The sequence below is a fragment of the Brienomyrus brachyistius genome, unplaced genomic scaffold (genome assembly GCF_023856365.1).
Source record: "Brienomyrus brachyistius isolate T26 unplaced genomic scaffold, BBRACH_0.4 scaffold66, whole genome shotgun sequence".
Taxonomy (NCBI): domain Eukaryota; kingdom Metazoa; phylum Chordata; class Actinopteri; order Osteoglossiformes; family Mormyridae; genus Brienomyrus; species Brienomyrus brachyistius.
The window spans coordinates 1,168,724-1,189,816 of NW_026042341.1; the positions used below are offsets into that span (position 1 = coordinate 1,168,724).

Sequence of the window (21,093 nt, forward strand, 5' to 3'; positions counted from 1 at the left end):
TGTGCCGTACTTCTAAGTTTCATACCTACCTTCACTCGTGTCCCAAAAATAGGGCCTCATCAAATGCTGGACCATTTCTTCTTACAAAGTAAAACAAATTCATAGTCTCGAGAGCTACTGTAGATTCCTCCATGAATGAGAGTGCAGGGAGGGTTGGGGTAGACTGAGTATTTATTGTATTATGTGCCTCACAGCTGCTTCACCCTTGAAAAGATGGAAGACTTTTTGGAATAAGAAAAAATGGCTTCTATAGCTAGCAAGTGTACACTGTGGTATAGCACAACTCAGGCTCTTGACTGTCAGCCATTTTCTATACTGTCCATGTGCATTGACTCCTGGGAAGAGTTTTGCCTTCCTCTTAAGGGACGTCCCCCATTTTCAGCGTAATTCTTCTTCTCCTTGCCTGCTTCTCATCTCTATGTTCTTGTGGGAGTTTTACTTGCACAAAAATGTTCTGAGGGTAGAAGGAAAAAATGTTTGGTTCAAAGAGAGAATCAGATTGTATAGGTGGGTCAAAGCAACTAGATGAGACATCTGATGTGTCCAACCAATCTCCTCTACAATCTGGTTCTCTCTCTGAACCACTTTTCTTCTGTCCTCAGAACATCTTTGTGTTAGTAAAATTCCCATGAGCTCATGTGTTATGTCCACCACACAGAGCTGGCACCTCCCTGGTTTAGCCTAACTAGCCAATGGCTGACTTTAAACTCAGTAGTTTCCTTTGGAAAAGGAGTTGAAGAGGAGCAATTATCCCTAAACTTATAGCCAGCTGACACCCCCTGAAGTTTCCCAATTAGATGGCTCTCGGCAAAGCTCAGGCCCAATCCAGTGACAGAGCCACTCGGGACCACCTGAACAACCACATTCCCAGACCACTTTGCCTTGGTCTAGTCCAGATACTCTGAGGAGACCAGCTTTAAAAAGCAGACAGGGGCCAAGGGAAGTCAGGGTCACACAGACAGCAACAGCAGTACTGGAGAAGAATCCCACAATGTCACTGTCAAGGTCCGGAGAAAATATGTTACAGATTAAAAAAATAAAAAATACCCCTTCCATAAGTCAAGGGGGATTGGAAAAATCCCCGTTTTCTACGACAATGTCAGTTTCATTACTTCCGCTGTGGGAAAAAGCATCCTTAAGGTTTTCTAAATTCTGCAGTTTATTTTTATGCTCAAGTGAGGACACGTAGCTGAGTGGCTAACACTGTTCTGAATGAATACAACGAGCATCCTTGTCTCAACCGATAAACATGCTTTTGTTTCTGTGTCTCGAGCGTGCCATATTTATGGCGACTGTACTGCCACCTGATAGCAGAAGACCACAAAACCTCTGAATAATGAACTGGAAAACCCTAAATGGCAGCTTGACAAAATCACACTTTTTTTCCAGAGAGGGGTTATTCTTGCCAAGTCAAACACAGTTATCCATGAACTAGGTTAATGATGTATCAGTGATGCAAAACAAGGAGCACGGATAGCTGTGCCGCTGAGCAGATTTTCCGCCTGTTAACTGAGCATCTATGCATTCAGTCAAGAAATGTCACTGGAGACCCACAGGACAATAGCTTGAGTTGCCAGTTTGTCAGAAGTGGCGTTTTCCACCAAGAAGAAGCAGAGACAGGCTGCCTCCTGGACACCAACGGGCAAACTCCCCAAGTGGATCACCATCCAGTATTGTGGGATTCAGTTGTCAGAGAGACAAAGTTTAATTTCACAATGGGTACCATAATGAGCCCTACCCAATCAGACCCTCGGGGAAAACCGCCTTTAACTAGCAACAGTGGATCTTGATTTATTCAACTGTGCACAAAATCACATTGGTCGGGTTTTGCAGTGACTCATTGTTCCTAGCAGATATTCACCTACCACTCATCAGTTAAATGCCTGACATTTTAATCAAATCAGTGGTCTGATTGCGGGGAACAGCATGCCTCCGCATATCAGGTCAGCAGTCCGCAGGCCTCCGGGGATGGGAGACGATTAAACTCAGATACCCAGCCGTGGTTTGTTCTGTCTGATTTGAGCACGGTTACTCAGAGGACACAGTTTGTTTACCTTTCTGGGAATAACAGGAAAGCAGCAACACTGTGTCAAGAGGGACCCTACCATTACGGCCTTGAATAAAACTCAACATGCCTAGCTTAAATGGGCAGCTGCATAAACAAGCAACATACTTTCGACCAAAGAAACTTGCATCTCCTTAGCAACTGAATAGAACGAGCTGGTTAGTTGCATGCCGATTCTCCCTGACGGGGCTATCCAAGCCTGTGGCACGCACTGGCCGAGTGAACAGCCCAGCCCTTATGGTATACCTAATTACACATTGCTGTTTCATGAGAGCCAACCTGATCCTCAGCACTGGGCATGGCTCGGAGATTTTAATGTGTGCTCTGATGCCATTGCAGTGCTGTAAATGTGACGTTTGTTCTAGGGTACAGGCATGTTGTGCAGGGTTGCCTGTTCCAGAGGCCCTTGTTGTCGGTGGAGTGTCAACACAGGGGCGTCTTCCACGTGCACCATACTCAGAGGGGCGAAGGTTCACAAAGTACACACCTGACCCCAACCCTACCCTGACACAAAGCCAGGTCTCCCCACCTAAATTTAGGACGTCCCTGACTAAATTAAAAACTGAGTGGGAGGTGTAGCTGTAAAACAATACAATTGCCTGGGAAGAGAGGTTTGGCTTTTCCCCATGATGAACTCAGTGAATCCACAGTGTTGTTGCTGTGGGTAACCGGATTATTGCTACTTGGAAAATCTAATTATTCAGCTGTGACTCAAAGTCCCTCCCCACGGCTTGGTGGTGAGGCACACAAAAGACTGTTTGCTCACCCAGCGAGCCACACGCTTTCTCTGCCATACCGTCTCTCACCACAGCTCTGCCGCTATCGCACCCCTCAGGTCCTCTGGCCTACTTTTTTCCCCAAAAACAAAAAAAAAAAATTCTTCCATGTCAGCAATTCTGACATCCTGCACCATGGCCATGAACCAGGCCAGGAAGGGGACTTAGGGAACAGTGTGTAAAGGCCACAATAACATTATATGCTGATGGTCATTTCCTGGTTGCTTTCTACGCTGATGTGGCAAACCCACATGACACTTCCTGCGAGCAAGAGAACGTTATACACCTTGATCTTGAAGATATGGACATGTGAAGTGGAATTCCATAGAACTCGGATGAAGCTAATTTAAATCCATATAGTATTTTTCTTTTGGGGGGGGATGGTGGTTAATTTGGTAAAGTACTTGTGTTTGAGACAAACTGATCATACCTTACGCCGGGACACTGGGAGGAGGGCAGACACTTCTTTCACGCGAAACACCGGCGCTTCCTTTCAGAAACAGTTTCCACACAGCGGTCTGAAGCTGCCAGCCTGTTTTGGAGACTGCAGAGCATGATTCAGTAAGATCCAGGTAGAGCAGTACAGCCGATGACCACCAGGAGGCCGTATACAGAATTTATACTCAGTAGTGCGTGTGTCAATCCCAGGATAGCAGACACCATGCTGTCACTGATCAGGTGCCACTTCAAAGCTATTACTAAGCTACTATTAGTAACATCCACATGTATGCTTATTAACCCCTCCCAGCAACAACCACCTACCTTTTTTTTTTTTTTTTTTTTTAAAGATTACAGGATGAGTCTTGCTCAGATTCACAATGACGTAACGGCCACGATTTCCTGTTGGGCAGCAGAAAGCGGGCAGGACAGCCAAGTGCTGATAAGAGGAGCATTGTGTCTCACCGCTGGCGCACAGAGCCCCTGCTGGCTGACAGGGAAACAAAGCCAGCATCCAGGAATCGGTAAACCGTCTGACGTTTAAAGGGACCAGCACTTGGTATGTGCGTTTCACTTCTGTTCCGTGGGCCTGTAATTTCAGAAAGACACTGTACAGATTCCAAAATCCAGTTCAGAAAATGCAAAACTAATGTGAAAAGATATCTTGCCTGCCAAGTAATAAAAATAGTTGAATTACGTAAATTTTGACCACAAGCATTTTTTTTTGAAGAACCATTTTACTGCTGCAGACCTTCTAGAACAAGACCAGAATTCCAGAAGAGATACTGTGCTGACTAAAGGCTCAAAAATGTAACACTAGTTTATTAAATACATGCCTAGAACGAACAACTATAGCTGATCAGTGGAGACTGCTAGAACTTTGCAGGCTTGTGAGAATGAACATAGCGTAAGAGCAAGAGAGAAGGCCCTAGACTTCACAAGCTGGTAAAAGTAATATTGCTTCTCTGAAAATAATTAGAGAACATTGTTGTTAACCCCACTTCTGACTCAGGTTAAACAACCCACAGACAAGCCATTTAGACACTTCTACAAGGAACCAGACATTATTTTTAGACTGGGCCAAGTGCTGCAGTAGTCTTGTGCTCTAAAGTAAAGAAAAACAAGCTCAGGGACCCTGACATTAGGATCTCAAATAAGATGCTTTCAGAACCTTTGCATGGTCCAGTACTAGGTGTGATACCGTTTAATGCTGGATTTACAACAGGTACCATAAAGCAGTGATTCTCAACCCAAGTGTCGTGACCCAAATCGGTAAGTTCTGAAAGGCTCGCGAGGCAGAGTTGGATATGAAAGCATTTTAAAACTAGCAAGCCCCTATGCTGATCCACGATCAGATTTCGCAGCTCCAATCCTAGAATCAACCTATATAAATGGGTACTGGGTCTGCAACTGCTTAGCTCCAAACTAGCAAACACTCAACCAATCAAAGAAGTAGGGATGCACCGATTGCAATCGGCCGATTACCGATTTTTTGGATTGTGCGACCTGCCGATTTTTCCAATACCGATTTCCGCCCTGAAAACAACAAATGCATACAAAAATCACATTTTCTTTACCTCAAAACTTTATTTTCATAACTTCTTATTAAACTTTATAAATTTAATTAAATTAAAACAAATAAATAAAACTACAACTAAACATTACATATTCTTTAAAATAATAGGTGCAGCAAGTAAAAGAAAAACAACATGTAACAAGACACCTCATCCAGTGCCATGAATTCCACAATTTTCCTCGTAATTTCTTTGCTGTTTTCACTGCTTATACCAACGAAAGATAGGACAGGCTGCTGGCTCGTAGATGGCTTTGAACATGCTTTGCTAGCAGCTTTCGCTTTGCTAGCTTCTTCAAAACTGAGCGTGTTCACTGGGGTGCTGCGTTTTTAAATGTCTAATTAAATTTGTTGTGTCAAATGTCTTTGTATTTTTTCACCCTCTATGTACCTGGTTCTCACACTTGCTGCACATAGCGAAATTTACGTCCCCTCGCGTCACGCTGAAGAATTTCCAAATTACAGACATTTTTGCGTGTCTAAAAGTGCATATGATTTATCGCGCATGCGCAAGATCGGTTCATAATCGTAAATTCGTGAGACTGATCGGCTGAAAATCGGCTCATTCCGATCGCTGGCCGATCGATCGGTGCCAAAACGCCAAACCACAGATACTTAATTTAAAAAAATCACTGGCACATCCAGATTTGTACGACAGGCATTGATTGGCGCAAAGTGCCTGTGTGCTTGACAGTATTAATGTAAAGCTATACTTGATATAGGGTCACGATTGAGCCAGCAAGGTAAAAACTGGGTTGTGGTGCAAAAAAGGTTGACAGCCACTGCAATAAAGGTTCCATTCGATAGGGTTACTGTAAAGCATGTGTACTCAGTTACGACATACACACCTGTTTGCTCTGGCATTACGTTACCTCTGCATTTACTTTGATACTTGGCAGGCTGGCATGCCAAACTGTTTGCTCTTCTGAAACGCTTTATCCTTCCATACAATGTCCTTGATCCACCTGACAAAACTTGTTACAAGGGCAAAAAATCAAGCATAACACTTCAATTCATGTTTCCATCTTCTCCCCCAAGGAGTGTGGGAAGCACCAAAGACCTCCAGCCAGCTTTCATCCTTTTCCACTGTGGCGAGAACCACACCATGAAGGCCCCTCACTCACCCATAGTCTCCATCCTGAGAAATGCTCCTATAAACAGTAAACCTGCATGATACCTTGTGACTGCATTTCCAAATCCGCTAGATGGTAGAAATTAAGTTAATCGCTATACTTGAGGTGAAATTTTGATATAGAAAAAGGAAATGAGGCATGAGCAAAAACAGGAAAAGTAACCTTTTAACAATATCCAAACCTTTATTATTCATCTTCATTCTTTAAATTTGCAAAACTAGAAAAAGGCAAGACTCATTAAAAGGTACACTTAAAGAAAAAAAGAAAAGCATAAAACGAGGGGGCGCTTAGTGTTTATATGCGCGTGATGGCAAGCCTTTGCACCTGAGCAGGTATAGCATGAGCCGCAGAATAAAGAAACCAGCACATACTCTGACCCAGACGATCAGAGGCAGCAGTGACTAGAGAACAAGAAACAAGATATACACACAGAGGATATCGGAGAAAATGTGACCAACATGCTATCAAGTAATAGAGCAGAGAAAGAGGCACGCGTGACTTTGGAAACAAGCAGCTTACAGCGTTTCTTCAAGCTGAATTTGTGGGTGCATTGGAGGAGATTTGCTTTATTCAGCTCTTATGATTTGTAAAGACTACAGGGAAAAAAAATTAAGGCACTTCTGAACCAAGGATTTTTAAATATAAATATGCACACGACATTCCATTTATGGTTAAACATGACAAATCATTTGCAATACAGCTTTTCTACAGGCACTGCATATATATATTCAATAATATGTATGAAATATTGGACACATGTTGTAGCCGAAATAGTATTCAAGGTGGTAAAGACCAACTGTCAGACATCTGAGAAGCTGAAAAACCCAACATGAGAGCAGGATTAAGGAAAACAATCACTAATGCCAATTCCCATCTAGCAACTCCATTCTTCAATATGAGACAGGACTCATTTAGTGGTGATTAGGTTATCACCAGCAACAGAGAAGTCATTTTTAGTGCACAGCTGGTAAAGATCCATTGTCTCACGAGGGACAAGGAAAAACAAAATTTTAAAAAAGCATCATATGATCTACTCCTGAACTCTGAACAGAAATGTCCGAAGGTCTTAACTGCACAACAAAAATATGCATTTAATCCCCAACAAAAGGTTCTTTGCCTAGTGCTGCAGAAAAAGTTTTGTAATTTGTTAAATGCACATTTACACAGGATCAACAATGAACAGGATAATGTAGCATTCGTTGGCATGTGCATTGTTGCTTATGGTAGTCATTCAATGACATTTTCATCATTTGGAAGCTTAATTAGAAGTAAATTGTTATCCAACAAGCTCTGGTGCAATTCTGGTAACAGCACGAATATGACAAACAAAGCCAGGCCAATGATATGCTCACCACAATATGCCTGGCAAATGACCTTTCATGTAATAGTATTACTTTCTCCTCTTCAGGATCCAAAGCACTTCACAAAATTTATAAAGCTGAAGAAAACTGAACACAGAACTCAGGAAAAACACAAAAACATCATAACCATGTATCTCAACAAGCCAACAATAACTTGATCTCTCATCGAGCCTTTTCCCCAGTTTAAATTGAGCGTTTCAAATGGGCACTGCATAGACACAACAATTAGCAACATGCTAATCAAGATGCAAAACAAAAACCTGAAAGCATGGCCTTCAGCTGTTTCCCTGGCATTTCCTCCACGTATCAAATAGCTCGACAGACCAGGGACGACGGGTGGGGGGGACCCTGAACATTTAGGGTCCATTAGCATAATGCTTTAAAACTAAAATTTGATCGAGAAAACTTAGCATTTCACTTGAGCAGGACAAAATTTACTGTCAACAATATTCAGAAATTTAGTTATGTAAAGAGTATGGTGCGGTCATTAAGAAAGAACAAAAGGATAATCATTCAGTGGGCTAGAATCAAAAAAGGAGTGGGGGATAGACATGTGCCAGGACAATACAATAGGATCACTCATTTTTATAGTCCTTAGGCACTAAATAAATAACCTTCAGCAATTCAGGAACTACCATAACTACCAAAGATAAATCATTCAGTCCTGCTGGAGATCTATGGTATTTATGAATATTAGCACAGCAGTACAGCCTCCTTTATTGTCTGTTCGAAGACAGGTTCAGCAACTGGGGCACACTGGAGTCTTACAGAGGCTGGGGTTTCAGTGACTCACCAGACACCACTGCAAGGCACTTTCCCTCAAGTCATCTTCCTCCTACACTGTAATCATTGTTTTAGGTTGTTGCACCATCCAGGCCCTTAAGACACACACTTTTTGGTCAAGCCTCACCTCCCCTCCCCCAGGTATGTTAAGCATCGGCGAATGGCTACGCAATGAGGAACGTGCTTATTGCCGTGAGATTTTCCCCTGGTGCTTTTCTTACACGACTCCATGTCGGCTGAACAATGTGCAAGTACTGTACTCCCCCATGCAGCCTCTGCCCCCACCTAATAATGCAAAGGCGGGTCTCCCCGCCACCAGGAGTGTTTCTGGAGGACGGAGCAGAGCTTTCCCTGCCCAAGAATATCGCAGTTAGTAAGTGAGAACAAGTTTACGTACAGACCGCACAAAATGACTGCTTGGCTAGGAACACCTTCTAAGGCAATGCCACATCTAGCAAAAGACATAGTTTTGGACCTCAAAGAATATGAAATAAGACAAGCAACCAGCTTTCCTATAAAGCAATGGTATTCAAGCAATTCTCTTCCATTCTTTTGGGTTTTGGCACATTAACCTTTACCTCCAATTCAAAAGATGAGAAATGGGCGATGGATCGCAATGGCTAGAACATTTGTATACAAGGACCTTGGCAATTAGCTGGATTAGCATGAGAGTTTGAATGCCAATTTGAATACCATCACCCTGGATTTGAAAAGGTGATTTAAACCCCCAAGCCCAAAGAGGGGGACTGTATGCCCAGGTTGTACAGCTCCACTATTGCTAATGGATGATGGTAGAGAACAGGATTTACTGCAACACAGTTGCAGGGTTTGTGGCGCTGGAACTGCCAGCCTGAGTGAAATGGGCAGGGCAGTGTGTTTGGAGGGGAGTTTGGGGGAGGGGGGTGGGGGGGACATCTTAAAGTGTATGGTAGTTGCGATCCTTGGACTTGCAAAACTTATAGAGGAAGAAGACAACTGCTTGCAATCCCAGAACCAGCACGATTCCCCCGATGAAGCTGGCTGCATCGAAGGTAGATGACTTCTGGGGGGCCTTGGAGGGGGCCATCGTGGTTGTGGTGCTATCTGGAGATGAACGACAGAGAAGGAGAAGAGTGAATCAGACCTTCTGTGGTTAGTGCACCACATCCCTGGATTGTATTCACACAACTTCACATTGAATAGCAGAACATAAGCTAAGGGTAACATATGCAGGCGCGCGCACACACACACACACACACACACACACACACACACACACACACACACACACACACACACACACACACACACACACACACACACACACACACACACACACACACACACACACACACACACACACACACACACACACACACACACACACAACGCTCGCTGGAATAGGATAAATTAACTCACTTGAAACAGGAACAGGAGTGGTGGCATTACGAGTTGGAGAAGCTGTAGGAATTGTGGTTGAGACTTTCTTGGGATCTAAACAGTAGAAGTTCAAATTTTCTAATTAAGATTTATTCAAAACGTATCTTATGACTGAACAATTACTTTGCCCAAGGGAAGCTCAGAGGAGCCTTAATGAGCTTCAGTCCTACAACCCTATGGTACCTAGACCAGCTCTTTCTTGCCTATAACTCCAAATTTAAACTGCAGCAACCATGTCCTGAAAGGACAGAGGAAAACACTAAAAAAAAAAAGTTACCTGTGGTATTCGGATTGATTGTGGTAGGCAGGACGGTTGTCTTTGGGGGAGAACCTGAAAGTGAGGGGGACAAAAAACATCAACAGAAGCAGTCACCAGCTGCCCTGCCCAGCCCCTTACGGACCAAAAGGATGCATAAGGCAAAACAAGATACTGTCGAGTTGTACAGCATAATGCTAGTGCGCTTTGAAGAGAAACTGTACACGCCCTGTGACTTCAGAAAAATGGGATTGCTCACTTCCAACTTAACCCGCAAAAATTCAGTTCAAAATGTAACGAGATATCCCTATCATCACCGGTAACACCTTACCTGGGCATGTGCCATTAGTGAAGAGCACACAGCCGAACACAGACGCATTCTGATGGCTCTCGGTGGCGTTCACGCAAGATGAATTATGGATCGTCTCATTTGCTGGAAAAAAGGAGGTACACCTTTGTTACGCAATGGCAACTTACAGACAGGCTTGCAAACCAGTATTTCCAGAAATATCTCATGCATGCAATCAGTATACATTCATATGGAACCTAGTTGTCCAAGTGGAATCTCCCAGCAAATTCTACCAAAATCCCAGATGAAATTAGTGTGAAAATATGAACAGTTAGATCAGTACCAAGTTTTACTTTGATATCAAATCCATCATTGGTACCTCAATATCAAAGTCAAAATCAACAATGTAAAACATTCCTATTTTAATATACTGCTCTGACAAACAGGCCTATCTGTGAATTAGACCAATAGCAAACCACCTTTACTGTATTAAAATTACCAACAAAATATGCAGATTAAGTTCCACTCAATACACAGAATCTGATATTAATATGGCATCAGCTGTAGAATTAGAATTTAGTGATCAGTGGTCATTGTTGACACCACAGCACACGACGACGAAATGTGTCCTCTGCATTTAACCCATATGTGACATCATGACATAGCAGGGTGCAGCTAATTCAGCACCTGGGGAACAGTGCTTAGGGGCAGTACCTTGCTCAGGGTACCTCAGTGGTGCCTTGCTGGTTGGGGATTCGAACCTGCAATCTTTGAATTATAAGTGTGCATCCCTAACCATTAAGCCACCACTGCCCATCTAGGACTATCAATTATATTAATAAATCAAATAATCAAAAAGTTGCATGATTTTGGAATGTGGGAGAAAACTGGAGGATTTAGTGTAAACCCCCATACACATGGTGAGAACAAGCAAATTCCACACGCAGTGGCGGTGTGCCATGGGTAAGTCCATGAATGTCTTAAGATGTTGTTTCATTGCAGTCGTGCAGTTGCAGCTGCATTTTCCACGTACTTGTAATACGAAGTGCTCCAACACAACCGAGGCCTTCACTCTTAAGTACACTCAATCACAATCGGTCTTCTTTCTGCCATACTGCCCAGTAATCGAGAAGGCACATTTTTTAAATCTTTTTTTGTTTGTTTTGTATCAAATCACAAAAGTCACAGAACGAAATCCAACATGATTTATGGGAGTCAGCTTCTTTATTTTATTCAGTAAAAGTTCAACAAATTTCTGTCCATTTTTGTGAAAGTGCAAATTTTGCAAATCTGTTGATCATAATAATATCACTGCATACCCAAATTAAGCATTTCTAGTCAAAAAGTAAGTCTCCAGTACAAAAAAATACAACGGAGCACAGATATAACTTAAGTATTAAATAACCAATCTTTAGAAACAATACAAGTATAAGGACATCCAATTTGTATAAACTGTTTTCAGACTAAAGAAAAAGGAACTCTAGACTTGCATACATTGCACTCTGCAGTTTTGCTTTTTTCCCTTCCTTAAGCGTAAATTACAGTAACTATTTCCACACGACAGCTCTGACGCACGTGTTGCCGAACAACTAGCCATTATGTGACCCTCACTTCTGTTTACGGTATGTCGCGCTAAGGCTACAAGAATTTGCGCTATTATTCAGGGCAAACCTCGGACAGAAAATCAGATTAGTTTCTTGCTCTCTTGCCCCACCGATATTCAGTCCAGGTTTTGTTTTGCCATCATCAGCCCAATACCAGGTATCAGATTGGTGGTCTCCCTTGTTTATTCCGTTAGCTATTTAGTCCAGTCTAGTTTTCCCTCGATGGAGAAAGGGACGTGAATGACTTCACATGTAGGCTAAACAGGACTAAACAAACGTGATATGTAAATCAGCAGTCATTATACCACCATAGGTGTCATATGGGTTATCATGTAAACATGACAATCTTTACCGTCCTTATATAATCAGGGCGAACAAGAGACTAATACTTAGCCAAGTGTTGCCTTATTGTAGCAAAGCTTGCATACGGGGGCTTTTGCGTCTGCATGTTCACCCTTTTTGTTCAATGCAGAACCAAATTCATCCCATTTCTCATTTCTGTTGCTTTGCTTAATCAACTACAGGTGGGCAGTGGGCAACAGCAGTTTCTGTCGTTCTCCCACACTAGAGGTCGCGTAAAATGAGTTGGACTGCTTCTCTCTCCAAAACGCAGTTCCAGTACATTCACTACTTCCTTAAATATCTGCAAAAATCTCCAAAATGATAAATTGTAAACCATAGAACTGTATCACGACACGATGATAGAAATTGAAAGTTAACATACTGAAATTGTGGCAGAAAAGCAGAAATTGAAACGCCGCTGAGTAAAATAGATATTTATGACAATGAACAAGCATGCAAATCCTTGCAGCAGCTCTTAAGTATTAGAGAAAATGGAAACCACATGAAAACATGAGCAGTGAACTCAAGACGACAGGTTTTCAAACTACAGCAACAAGACCATTTAAACATTTGTTCTACAAAGAAAAAAAATGTAGCCTACTTGGCATCATTTACTGTAATGGTATAGAATGATTTAGAAGCATAACTGAAGCAAACGAAATCGACACATAGGATATGCACAGAATCCCACTTAATTATCAACTTTGATAACTAGATCATTGTATTTGTCTATGTTCACACAAAGTATGTGCAGGCAGGTCATGCTAATGAAAGCAAATCATTCCAAAGTCAAATAAGGTCTATGCCCAAAGAAATATGACTGTCACCAAATATATGCTTCACAAGACAACTAATGTGTCTGGCGCAATTCATTTTCTGCAGCATTCAATTGCTGCATTTAACTGGCTGCAGCAAATATTGTGTGTCGTGCCACAGTAGAGCAACCACAAAAGTATTACCCATTTCTGATAGCCCACCCCTTTTGGTACAGGGGTGATATCTATGGGCTGCTACCATTTTTCTTTTTTGGTAGTTATTCTCAGACCAAACCACTTCCTCACATCTGACATCATTCCCATTACCTGCATGCGCTACCTGTCTCTATGCTAACTCTTTCTCTCTGTCTTTAACCAACCACTGGTAAAGATGCCATACAATACTGATTTGTGTTTTTTCTCCTCCATGTACTGCAAAACTTCCACTCCATTCTTGGTGAAGTTCCATTTTTTTTTTCACCCACTGCATTTTTTAAAAACAATTTCTTGACAGCAAAATACAGTTACAAAATAACAAGTGTATAGTGCAAAATATATCACAATCAAGAATAAGGATATAAGGGCATACGTCTGTCCATAGTACAGACTCTCCTTTTGTGCTGTTTGACGTCTGTTGTGGAAGAAATATGGCCATATACGATTCACTAAGGACGCTTATTTCTTTATTTAAATAGTCTTGCTGTGTACATGCAGTCATATTTAAAATGTCAGATTTATCAACGTTGACTTTGTACAGCTGTTGGTGCGCACAAGTGATAAACACCTATTTGCTTGTGTGTGATGCCGATTCAGAGGCACACACACTGAAGAATTGTTCTACACACAAGCTGATAAATGAGACCCCTGGTCATTCTAAGTCAGCTGACCTTGTTGCCAAACAGGCAGCAGTTTCTTTTCACGTAGTACAATCCCCAGTAAAGATTACAAGAGAAAATACTGCACTGCACCATGACGCTACTACAGCAAACATGCAAAAATCATTTTACTAAACAAGCTTTATTATAATTTTGCTACAGCAAAGCCTTTTCCACCATTAGCTAGTTAATGGTATTTCTAATGATTGTGACAAAACACTGAGAAAGGCAGGGGGAGGAAAGTATGAGTATCAGGATCATTTCTAGGTGCTGCCTGGAAATCCTGCCCAGTAATAATCAGCAGAGTATAAGCTATGTACTCTTGCAATGAAACTACCGCATTACTGTTCAGCAGAACCTTCAAATCCAAAAATAGGTCTAGCACAACTCTGTCCCCTGGCTTCTCAAACAGCTGTTTTGTGGCAACAGCAGACCGAGGACTTTTGCTGAGAGACAGGCCGAAGAACTTATGTGAAGGTACGTCAGTAGCTGGATGATGCAAGAGTGCACTGATAAAGCCTCCAGCATGATGGCCAAGCCCCAGCTGGATGGCCAGCGAAGTGTACAAGGACAGCCGCTCAATGTAACCTGCTTTTTCATCAAACTGAGATAGGAGGTGTGGCTGAGGAGGGTGAGGCTTCACACACTGCTGAAAAAAGCCAGCAGGTTACTGTGCCCAGGGCCATAGGATTTGGGGTGTGCAAACAGCAGAACTGTCCCTCACCACAGGACATCCAACCAGCGGAAATTAACACAAAGCACCGCCCACTAAAAGCTGCATCTTTCTAAATAAACACTTTTTCAAAACTGAGCACTTTACAAGGTCAGGACAATGATTTCCCCAAATGGAACACAATCAGTCAAGCACAATTCATGAGCACCTGCCAAATACCCATACTTGTGAAAATGTACTCCGGTGACATCCACCTGCTTCAAAAAGGTTTTACTACATTAAACATGCAGAAAATCTCAGTAGCTGTGCATTTTCATACATTCACAGTGTCATGACAAAATAGCACAAGCGGTCTGAATGATTTACAACAAACCAACTACTCTGCTTATAGGACAAGAACACCAAGCAATAGATGAGCTTACAAACACCCAAAGACAGTATAGCTTAGATCTTCAACTGGGATTTAATACTTGCTCACTAGCTTTCTTAACACAAAAGGTGTCTCTCTCACTAGGAGCCTTCTAAAAGCACACATTCATAGAACTAATTCAGTTTCAAAGCTACTGGTATGTGTACAATGCAACACCTCACAAAGTATCAAGTTAATGGACTCCTTTACATGAATGACTAAAACCTTGAAAGAATTATTAGCTTGAGGAGAAAATGTCACAAATCAAAACGTTGACTGTGTCCCACACATGATTTCCATGGGCCTTACTTATGCCTCTCAGTCATGTTTACATGTATGTGTGTTGTCCTGCCCATGTTTACTCCATCAGGACTAACAGGTCAGATTTGCTAGACCTGAATCCTTCGTATTATGCCAAACAAACGTTTAAAAATCCATTCATTCATCTTCTAACCACTCATTAGGTAGATTTATTATTGTCTCTGAATGAGGCTGTTTAATTCTCTCAAGTTTTCATGTGTAAACTTACATAAAAAAAATGTTCAAGAGCACAGTGTTTGGCGGAGGTCTGAGCCTAAGGAGCTTCAACATAAAGTGACAGCAAGCAGGGCATGTTCTGCCTATGACAAACTAAATCCTTCATATTCATGGTCAGTAAAGTCTACCTCAGTGCTACACAGTACATAGAACTTACCGGTTCAAGCTACTGTCTAGAATACATGTTTTTATGTTTGGTTTTAACAGGATCTGTTAATGTTTCAGCATTTAGATTTAATACCAGTAATTTTAGTAAAACCATCATTCAGTTCAAATTTTTAGATAATATCAGAAACAATGGTTTTTGAAGGGACAAAAAAACCCACTAAACACTTCACAGCATTGAACAGGGGTAGAACATTCCAGCCTTAAAGGACCATGGGCACTTCAGGTTTGTGAAACAACGCAAGTCGTTTCAGTGATTACCCAATTACCCGAACTTGAAGGAATGAGGAACATTAAAAAATGCAAAACGAATCAACAGTTGAAGCTTCAACTGAGCCGATGTTTAACAGGTTTTAGCTGATCTTAAAGATATCTGGATTTATACAAGGCCATTAAAATCGCTTGCATTTCACCTAAACAGAGGCTACCTAGAAACCAGCTACACGTACGTACTTCGCTAGCATGCTAATGAGAACTGCTTGAGTTAAACTCATTAGCCTGCCAAAACAAAAAAAAAATACATTTTAGAGATCTAAGGCTGAACGCATTTCCTAGTAGCACAACTGTACATACTAGTGAAAGGTTCAGAAACTACGCATCATAACCCGATAGTAGCATGTGCAGAGATTCACACTCCGGGTGGTGCTTTAGGAAAGGTGCATGCCAAAACACAAAATTCACACTTCACAGTCATTTAAAATATTTACAGGGGATGAATCATAAGTCTCCCAATCAATGAAAACTTCTTGAAAACTGAAAACTGCCTATCGGTGGGCAATATGCCAAAAAGGTCACATCGCAATATTTTGGATTAGAATTACAACTCACAATATAGATCTTTTTTTTTTTTTTTTCCCTTGTTCACAAACCAACTAAACTGGAATTTACATAGTAATGTTAAATAACCATAACCACTTAACCAGCAATTCTATGCTAACACTACTTGCAGCATAATAATAATAATAAGCTTAATAATTAAATACAAAAGAAACCACATAGGAAAAGTGCTTTTTAATTTTAATATTAAACTTTCAATAGGTAAATACAAATGAACATTTATCACTTCGGTCAATAACTATGCACTTCTGGACTTAGTTTGCAATAAATACAAACACGTGCTGCACACTGTTTATTAGACAGCACAGCCCAGATGTTATGCAGGCTGAAGTTGCTTTGTTTTACATTTTTTAGTCAATTTTTGTTGTAGTGTTGCAGTCTCCAAAACATGCGGACATTACAATGCAGATGCTTGCCAGCTGGTTCTCTTATAATTATAGTGTTAAGTAGTGCTGTGTTGTAATTCTTCCAATAACTCTGAAACATTTATCGTGGACCCAACTTCAAATGTAAATTATCATAATATCACCCACCACTGCTTGCGTTTACATTTATGCAGCAATGCTTTTATCCAAAGTGACCTACAAACTGAGAAAGTAGGGACAGCCAGTCTCTGGAACAATTAGGGTTAAGGGCCTTGTTTGAGGGCCTGGCAGCAAAAACCTCGCCAGTTCAAATCGTACGGTTGGTGGTACGTTATGCTAGGGCTGGGCAATTAATTGAAAGTTGATCAGAACAACATTCAGAACCTCTAAACCGATGTAATGTTGCCCATGTCGGTTACTGTGGTTTCCCCTGTTAATACTTTCCCCAGTGTGTGTTCATGTACTATCCCCTTGAAATCTTTTTTTAAATTTTAAAAAAATCGGTTATGTTGATCTGCTTATAGTGATCAATTTCACCCAGATATGATCACTAAAAACAGTCAATTTTGTTTGCAAGAAATACAAACCATTTATTTTCCACTTTTTCTTGGGAACTTGCTTTTTACATTAAAACTAAAATGCATCTTGTGCTTTTATTTCAGTTGTTGAAATATTCTATGAATAACTATAAATGGTTCATCTGTGTGTTTCTTTCAATTATTTTAAAATCATAAAGATACAGTCATTCATTAGAAAAATATCCCAGCTTTAATAGTTGAGCATATTTATAGTACAAATCTTGTCAATGAAATATGAAAACAAAATAATCGTTCATTAATTGTCATCGAGGTAAGATGTTCAATTAATCGTGATATTGATTTAAGGTCATATTGCCAAGCCCTACGTTATGCTTTATAGCACAGCACCCTAACCCGACAAGCCACATACCACACCCAAAACATTGAGATCTTCTCAGGCATAGAGGATGTCACTGCACTAGTAGGTCTGAATTACCTGCTCCAGGCAGAAAGCGACATAAATCCAGTCCTTCAATATCAACATCTCAAACAATTTCAAATTGGTTTTGGAGACAATATGAAAAACGCCAGCCACATACCAAAGAAAAATCCCTAAGGGAAAAAGGTGAAACACAACACTACACAAGTTTTCTACCACTCTTTCACAGTCTTCCTTTGCCAACAATTTCCTGTAATTTCACCAACAGCAAAGCACCACATGTGTGCTAACATCCCGCAAAGAAAAGGCATAAGCCCAAGCCAAAGAATGAGGACAGATCTAGAAAATGTTAACGGCAAAAGTTTAAAATGCTCTTTTAAATGGGGAGTACTCTTAGCTTAAAACCTGGCCTGCATTCAAAATGAGACCAATATTTTTCTCATACACTGCAGAAGAACCAATGATTCCCCAGGTTGCACAACAATCCTGCTCTCTCTCCCCATGACCCATATCGAATTACTGCAAATAAGTCAAACTGCAAGCACCAGATAATAGTGGCTGAAGACAATCACTTTCAGTTTCCCCAGTAGGTCTTTATTACAAGAACAGGTTTCTTCACAAATGAAAGTACTGCTGCCGGAACCAAAAGAAGAGCCGCATGTAGGGTCGCTGCAGGCAGGTGTGCAACTGGGCAACGTGGTAGGACTTACCTGAACAATCCAGCCAAGCGCAACCAATCACACTCTTACACTCTTCACAAGTGCTGGACGCTTTGCAGTCTCCTGTAAAAGACATGGACAGTCTGATATGCACCACTAGCAGTAATAAATAAATCTGGAATATAAAGAAAATACTTAGAAGTGACCCACTATTTGTATTACTATTTAGGCCGGATTACAGCAGTACAATTAAATGGCACCGAAAGAGTGCCAAACACATCTTAGCTTTAAAAATAACATAAAAATACATTCTACGCCATTAATTGCATAAATGCATCTAAGCATTAAATTAATACTTGATTACTGTACACTGACCCATTCAAACACAAGATGCACAGCACTAACAACGTAATACAGGAGTTTAAAACAGCGGCAGACGTCTTCTCGAACATTCAGAGAGCGATTTGCGAGTAAAACGAACTTGATCTCTGTCCTGCCTTGTCAAAACCAAGTCAACCATGATGTAAGAAGCGTCCAGGCCTGCGAGCGGCACGGTGCGCCCCGGGTCCGGGCTTCCCGGATGAACGCCTGTCAACTTGTACTTTCCGGTTCGCAAATACAAGCGTGAGTAAAATTCATACTTTAGTCGCTTCACAGAAAAGAAGTGCACAGAAAGGAAACAAGATACCAGTTGATTAGAGCGAGAGCGGGGGGAAGACACCATGATCGCCGCACAGGGAGATACCAGCAGCGATTCAGCGGCTAGCACAGCGCCCACGGACTGCGTCAATGCGCTCAGACAGTCACTAAACGTCCAAACAAAACCAGCATCGCCCACTCCAACAATTTTTTTTACAGTCATATGTGTACATAATTTTTCGTTAGCTTTCCAACACTGCACCGTAGTGAACTCAATAAATTTGAGTATGACGCACGAGCAGCAGCCAAGCCCTGGAGTCAATTAATCACACGGTAATATTTTACAGACTTCCAACACGCTATGGCTTCGACAAACATCCTTACGTACTATCGGCTAGCAGGCGAGCAGTCGATCAACCGACCGGCCTCTGTTTGCTGCGGGTGTTCGACTCTAGTTATTGGGCTATTTAGCTAAGTTATTGAAACCATTTTCGGTAGACAGCCACTGGAACTGGGTGCCTTAGCCCTGTAAACAACGTCAAAGTAAACGTACGGAAGTCTCTTCGTTAGTGAGGAAGGCTGAAGAGAAACCGAACAGACTTGTTTGTTAAAATATATTCGGAGTGTTTGAGTGTAGCGGAGCGCACATCCCGGCAGAGCCGCCCCGGCCTTACCCGCTTCAGCGGCTGTCGCCCATACGAGCGCCGCGAGCGCCAACGTTAAGAGCACGAGCCGCCGGCACATTTCGCTGATTCTTCCTGTCTTGCGAGTCTCGCGGAGCGCTGGAAAGTGAACAGCAGGTCCCGCTAGCTCGCAGTATACTGGCTTTCTGCGGCTCCACTTCCTGCTCCGCGGGTCATGTGGCTTTTTTTTCCACGAGGAGGAGGTGAGATAGGTGTTCTGCAACCGGACCTCGCTGGGACATTGCTTGTGTTGCTGCTCGGGAACTGGTGCAGGATAAACTGACAAGCATCCCGGATCAAAAAGTATAATAGTAATGAAAACCCGACCATAGTTACATGCCAAAAAGATGTAAACGCCACGTTTGTAGTTTCTAAAGTTTCCAAATAGAATAAAGTTTCATTACTGAAATTTCAGTTGCGTGATAATTATGTTATAAATGACATATATGACTGACATATTGTTGTTTTAACAAGCCTAGGTACATCTTTCTTGGCACACTCGTAATCCCCAGCAGCATAACACCAGTATGACTGTTTGTTGTAGATTTTTACTACTGTTTTTAAAACAGTAGTAAAAATCTACAACAAACATAGTGATAGTAGTCTTCATTTCATTCTAACATGATTTACAATTTCGGCGATAAAAAAATTACCCAACATGTTTTATGAATGCTGTGCTGATAAAACAGTTTTATCATCACAGCATTCATAAAACATGTTGGGTAATTTGTTTATCGCCGAAATTGTAAATCATGTTAGAATGAAATGAAGACTGTCATCGATTCAGGAAGCATATATTCTGTTTGTTTTACCTGTTTCGTTAATTTGCATGAAAAAGAACGTGTTTTTGGCAGTTCCCATAATTTCAAAAGATAGTGTTTAATAAGGTTAAACTGATTATGTACTAGATGTATGGATTTATGTTGCACTACTTGAATTACCACAAACTGCTGTACTTACCACACACCTTGCATTTACACCTCTTTGTTGTGTATCTTGTGTCTTGTATTTATTCTCTGTCCCTATTATGCCCTAATTGTTAATTGTCTATTGTGAGGGTGTTTGCAGCAATAGCGAACCGTGCCAATAATATTTACCACTAGCCTTGGTCAAGTGACAATAAAGATTCTGATGTAATAAATCCGTTCAGAACACGGGATACTGGACGTGACTATAATCAGTCTAGCGGTTGTTTCGATGTATATGTTTTCGTACAAATAATAATTTTACAATTATAATTTAGTGATCATTGTTGACACACCACAGCACGTAGCGCACAACAACGAAATGTGTCCTCTGCATTTAGCCCATATGTGACATGGTGAGATAGAAGGGGACAGCTAATTCAGTCCCCGGGAAGAGTGCTTGGGGGTAGTACCTTGCTGGTCGGAGATTCTGCAGTCTTTCAATTACGAGTGCACTTCCCTAACCATTAACCCACCAGTTAGTACTGCAGAAAGAAATGAACTGGAATAAACATGAAAGATGTGACGTGTAACA

General features: G+C 41.4%; 1 protein-coding gene across 1 annotated transcript; it reads right to left on the reverse strand.

The window, feature by feature from the left end:
* Positions 1-6,148: 6,148 nt before the first annotated feature.
* On the reverse strand, positions 6,149-19,861 carry cd164 (CD164 molecule, sialomucin). The gene is made up of 6 exons (XM_049002316.1): positions 19,585-19,861; positions 18,323-18,394; positions 10,136-10,237; positions 9,826-9,879; positions 9,528-9,602; positions 6,149-9,212 (listed from the first exon to the last, which is right to left on the reverse strand). The coding sequence occupies exons 1-6, from the start codon at positions 19,652-19,654 to the stop codon at positions 9,046-9,048; spliced, it is 540 nt and encodes a 179-aa protein (XP_048858273.1). The 5' UTR covers positions 19,655-19,861; the 3' UTR covers positions 6,149-9,045.
* Between the last annotated feature and the right edge of the window lie 1,232 nt (positions 19,862-21,093).

What these genes read in the sequence shown, in the direction of transcription:
- cd164 (XM_049002316.1), bottom strand. Translation starts at nt 19,654, where the DNA reads ATGTGCCGGCGGCTCGTGCTCTTAACGTTGGCGCTCGCGGCGCTCGTA. An exon ending in AATCAATCCGAATACCACAG is followed by an intron (nt 9,603 to 9,825) that starts GTAACTTTTTTT and finishes TCTACTGTTTAG; the next exon opens with ATCCCAAGAAAGTCTCAACC. An exon ending in CACTCCTGTTCCTGTTTCAA is followed by an intron (nt 9,213 to 9,527) that starts GTGAGTTAATTT and finishes GTTCATCTCCAG; the next exon opens with ATAGCACCACAACCACGATG.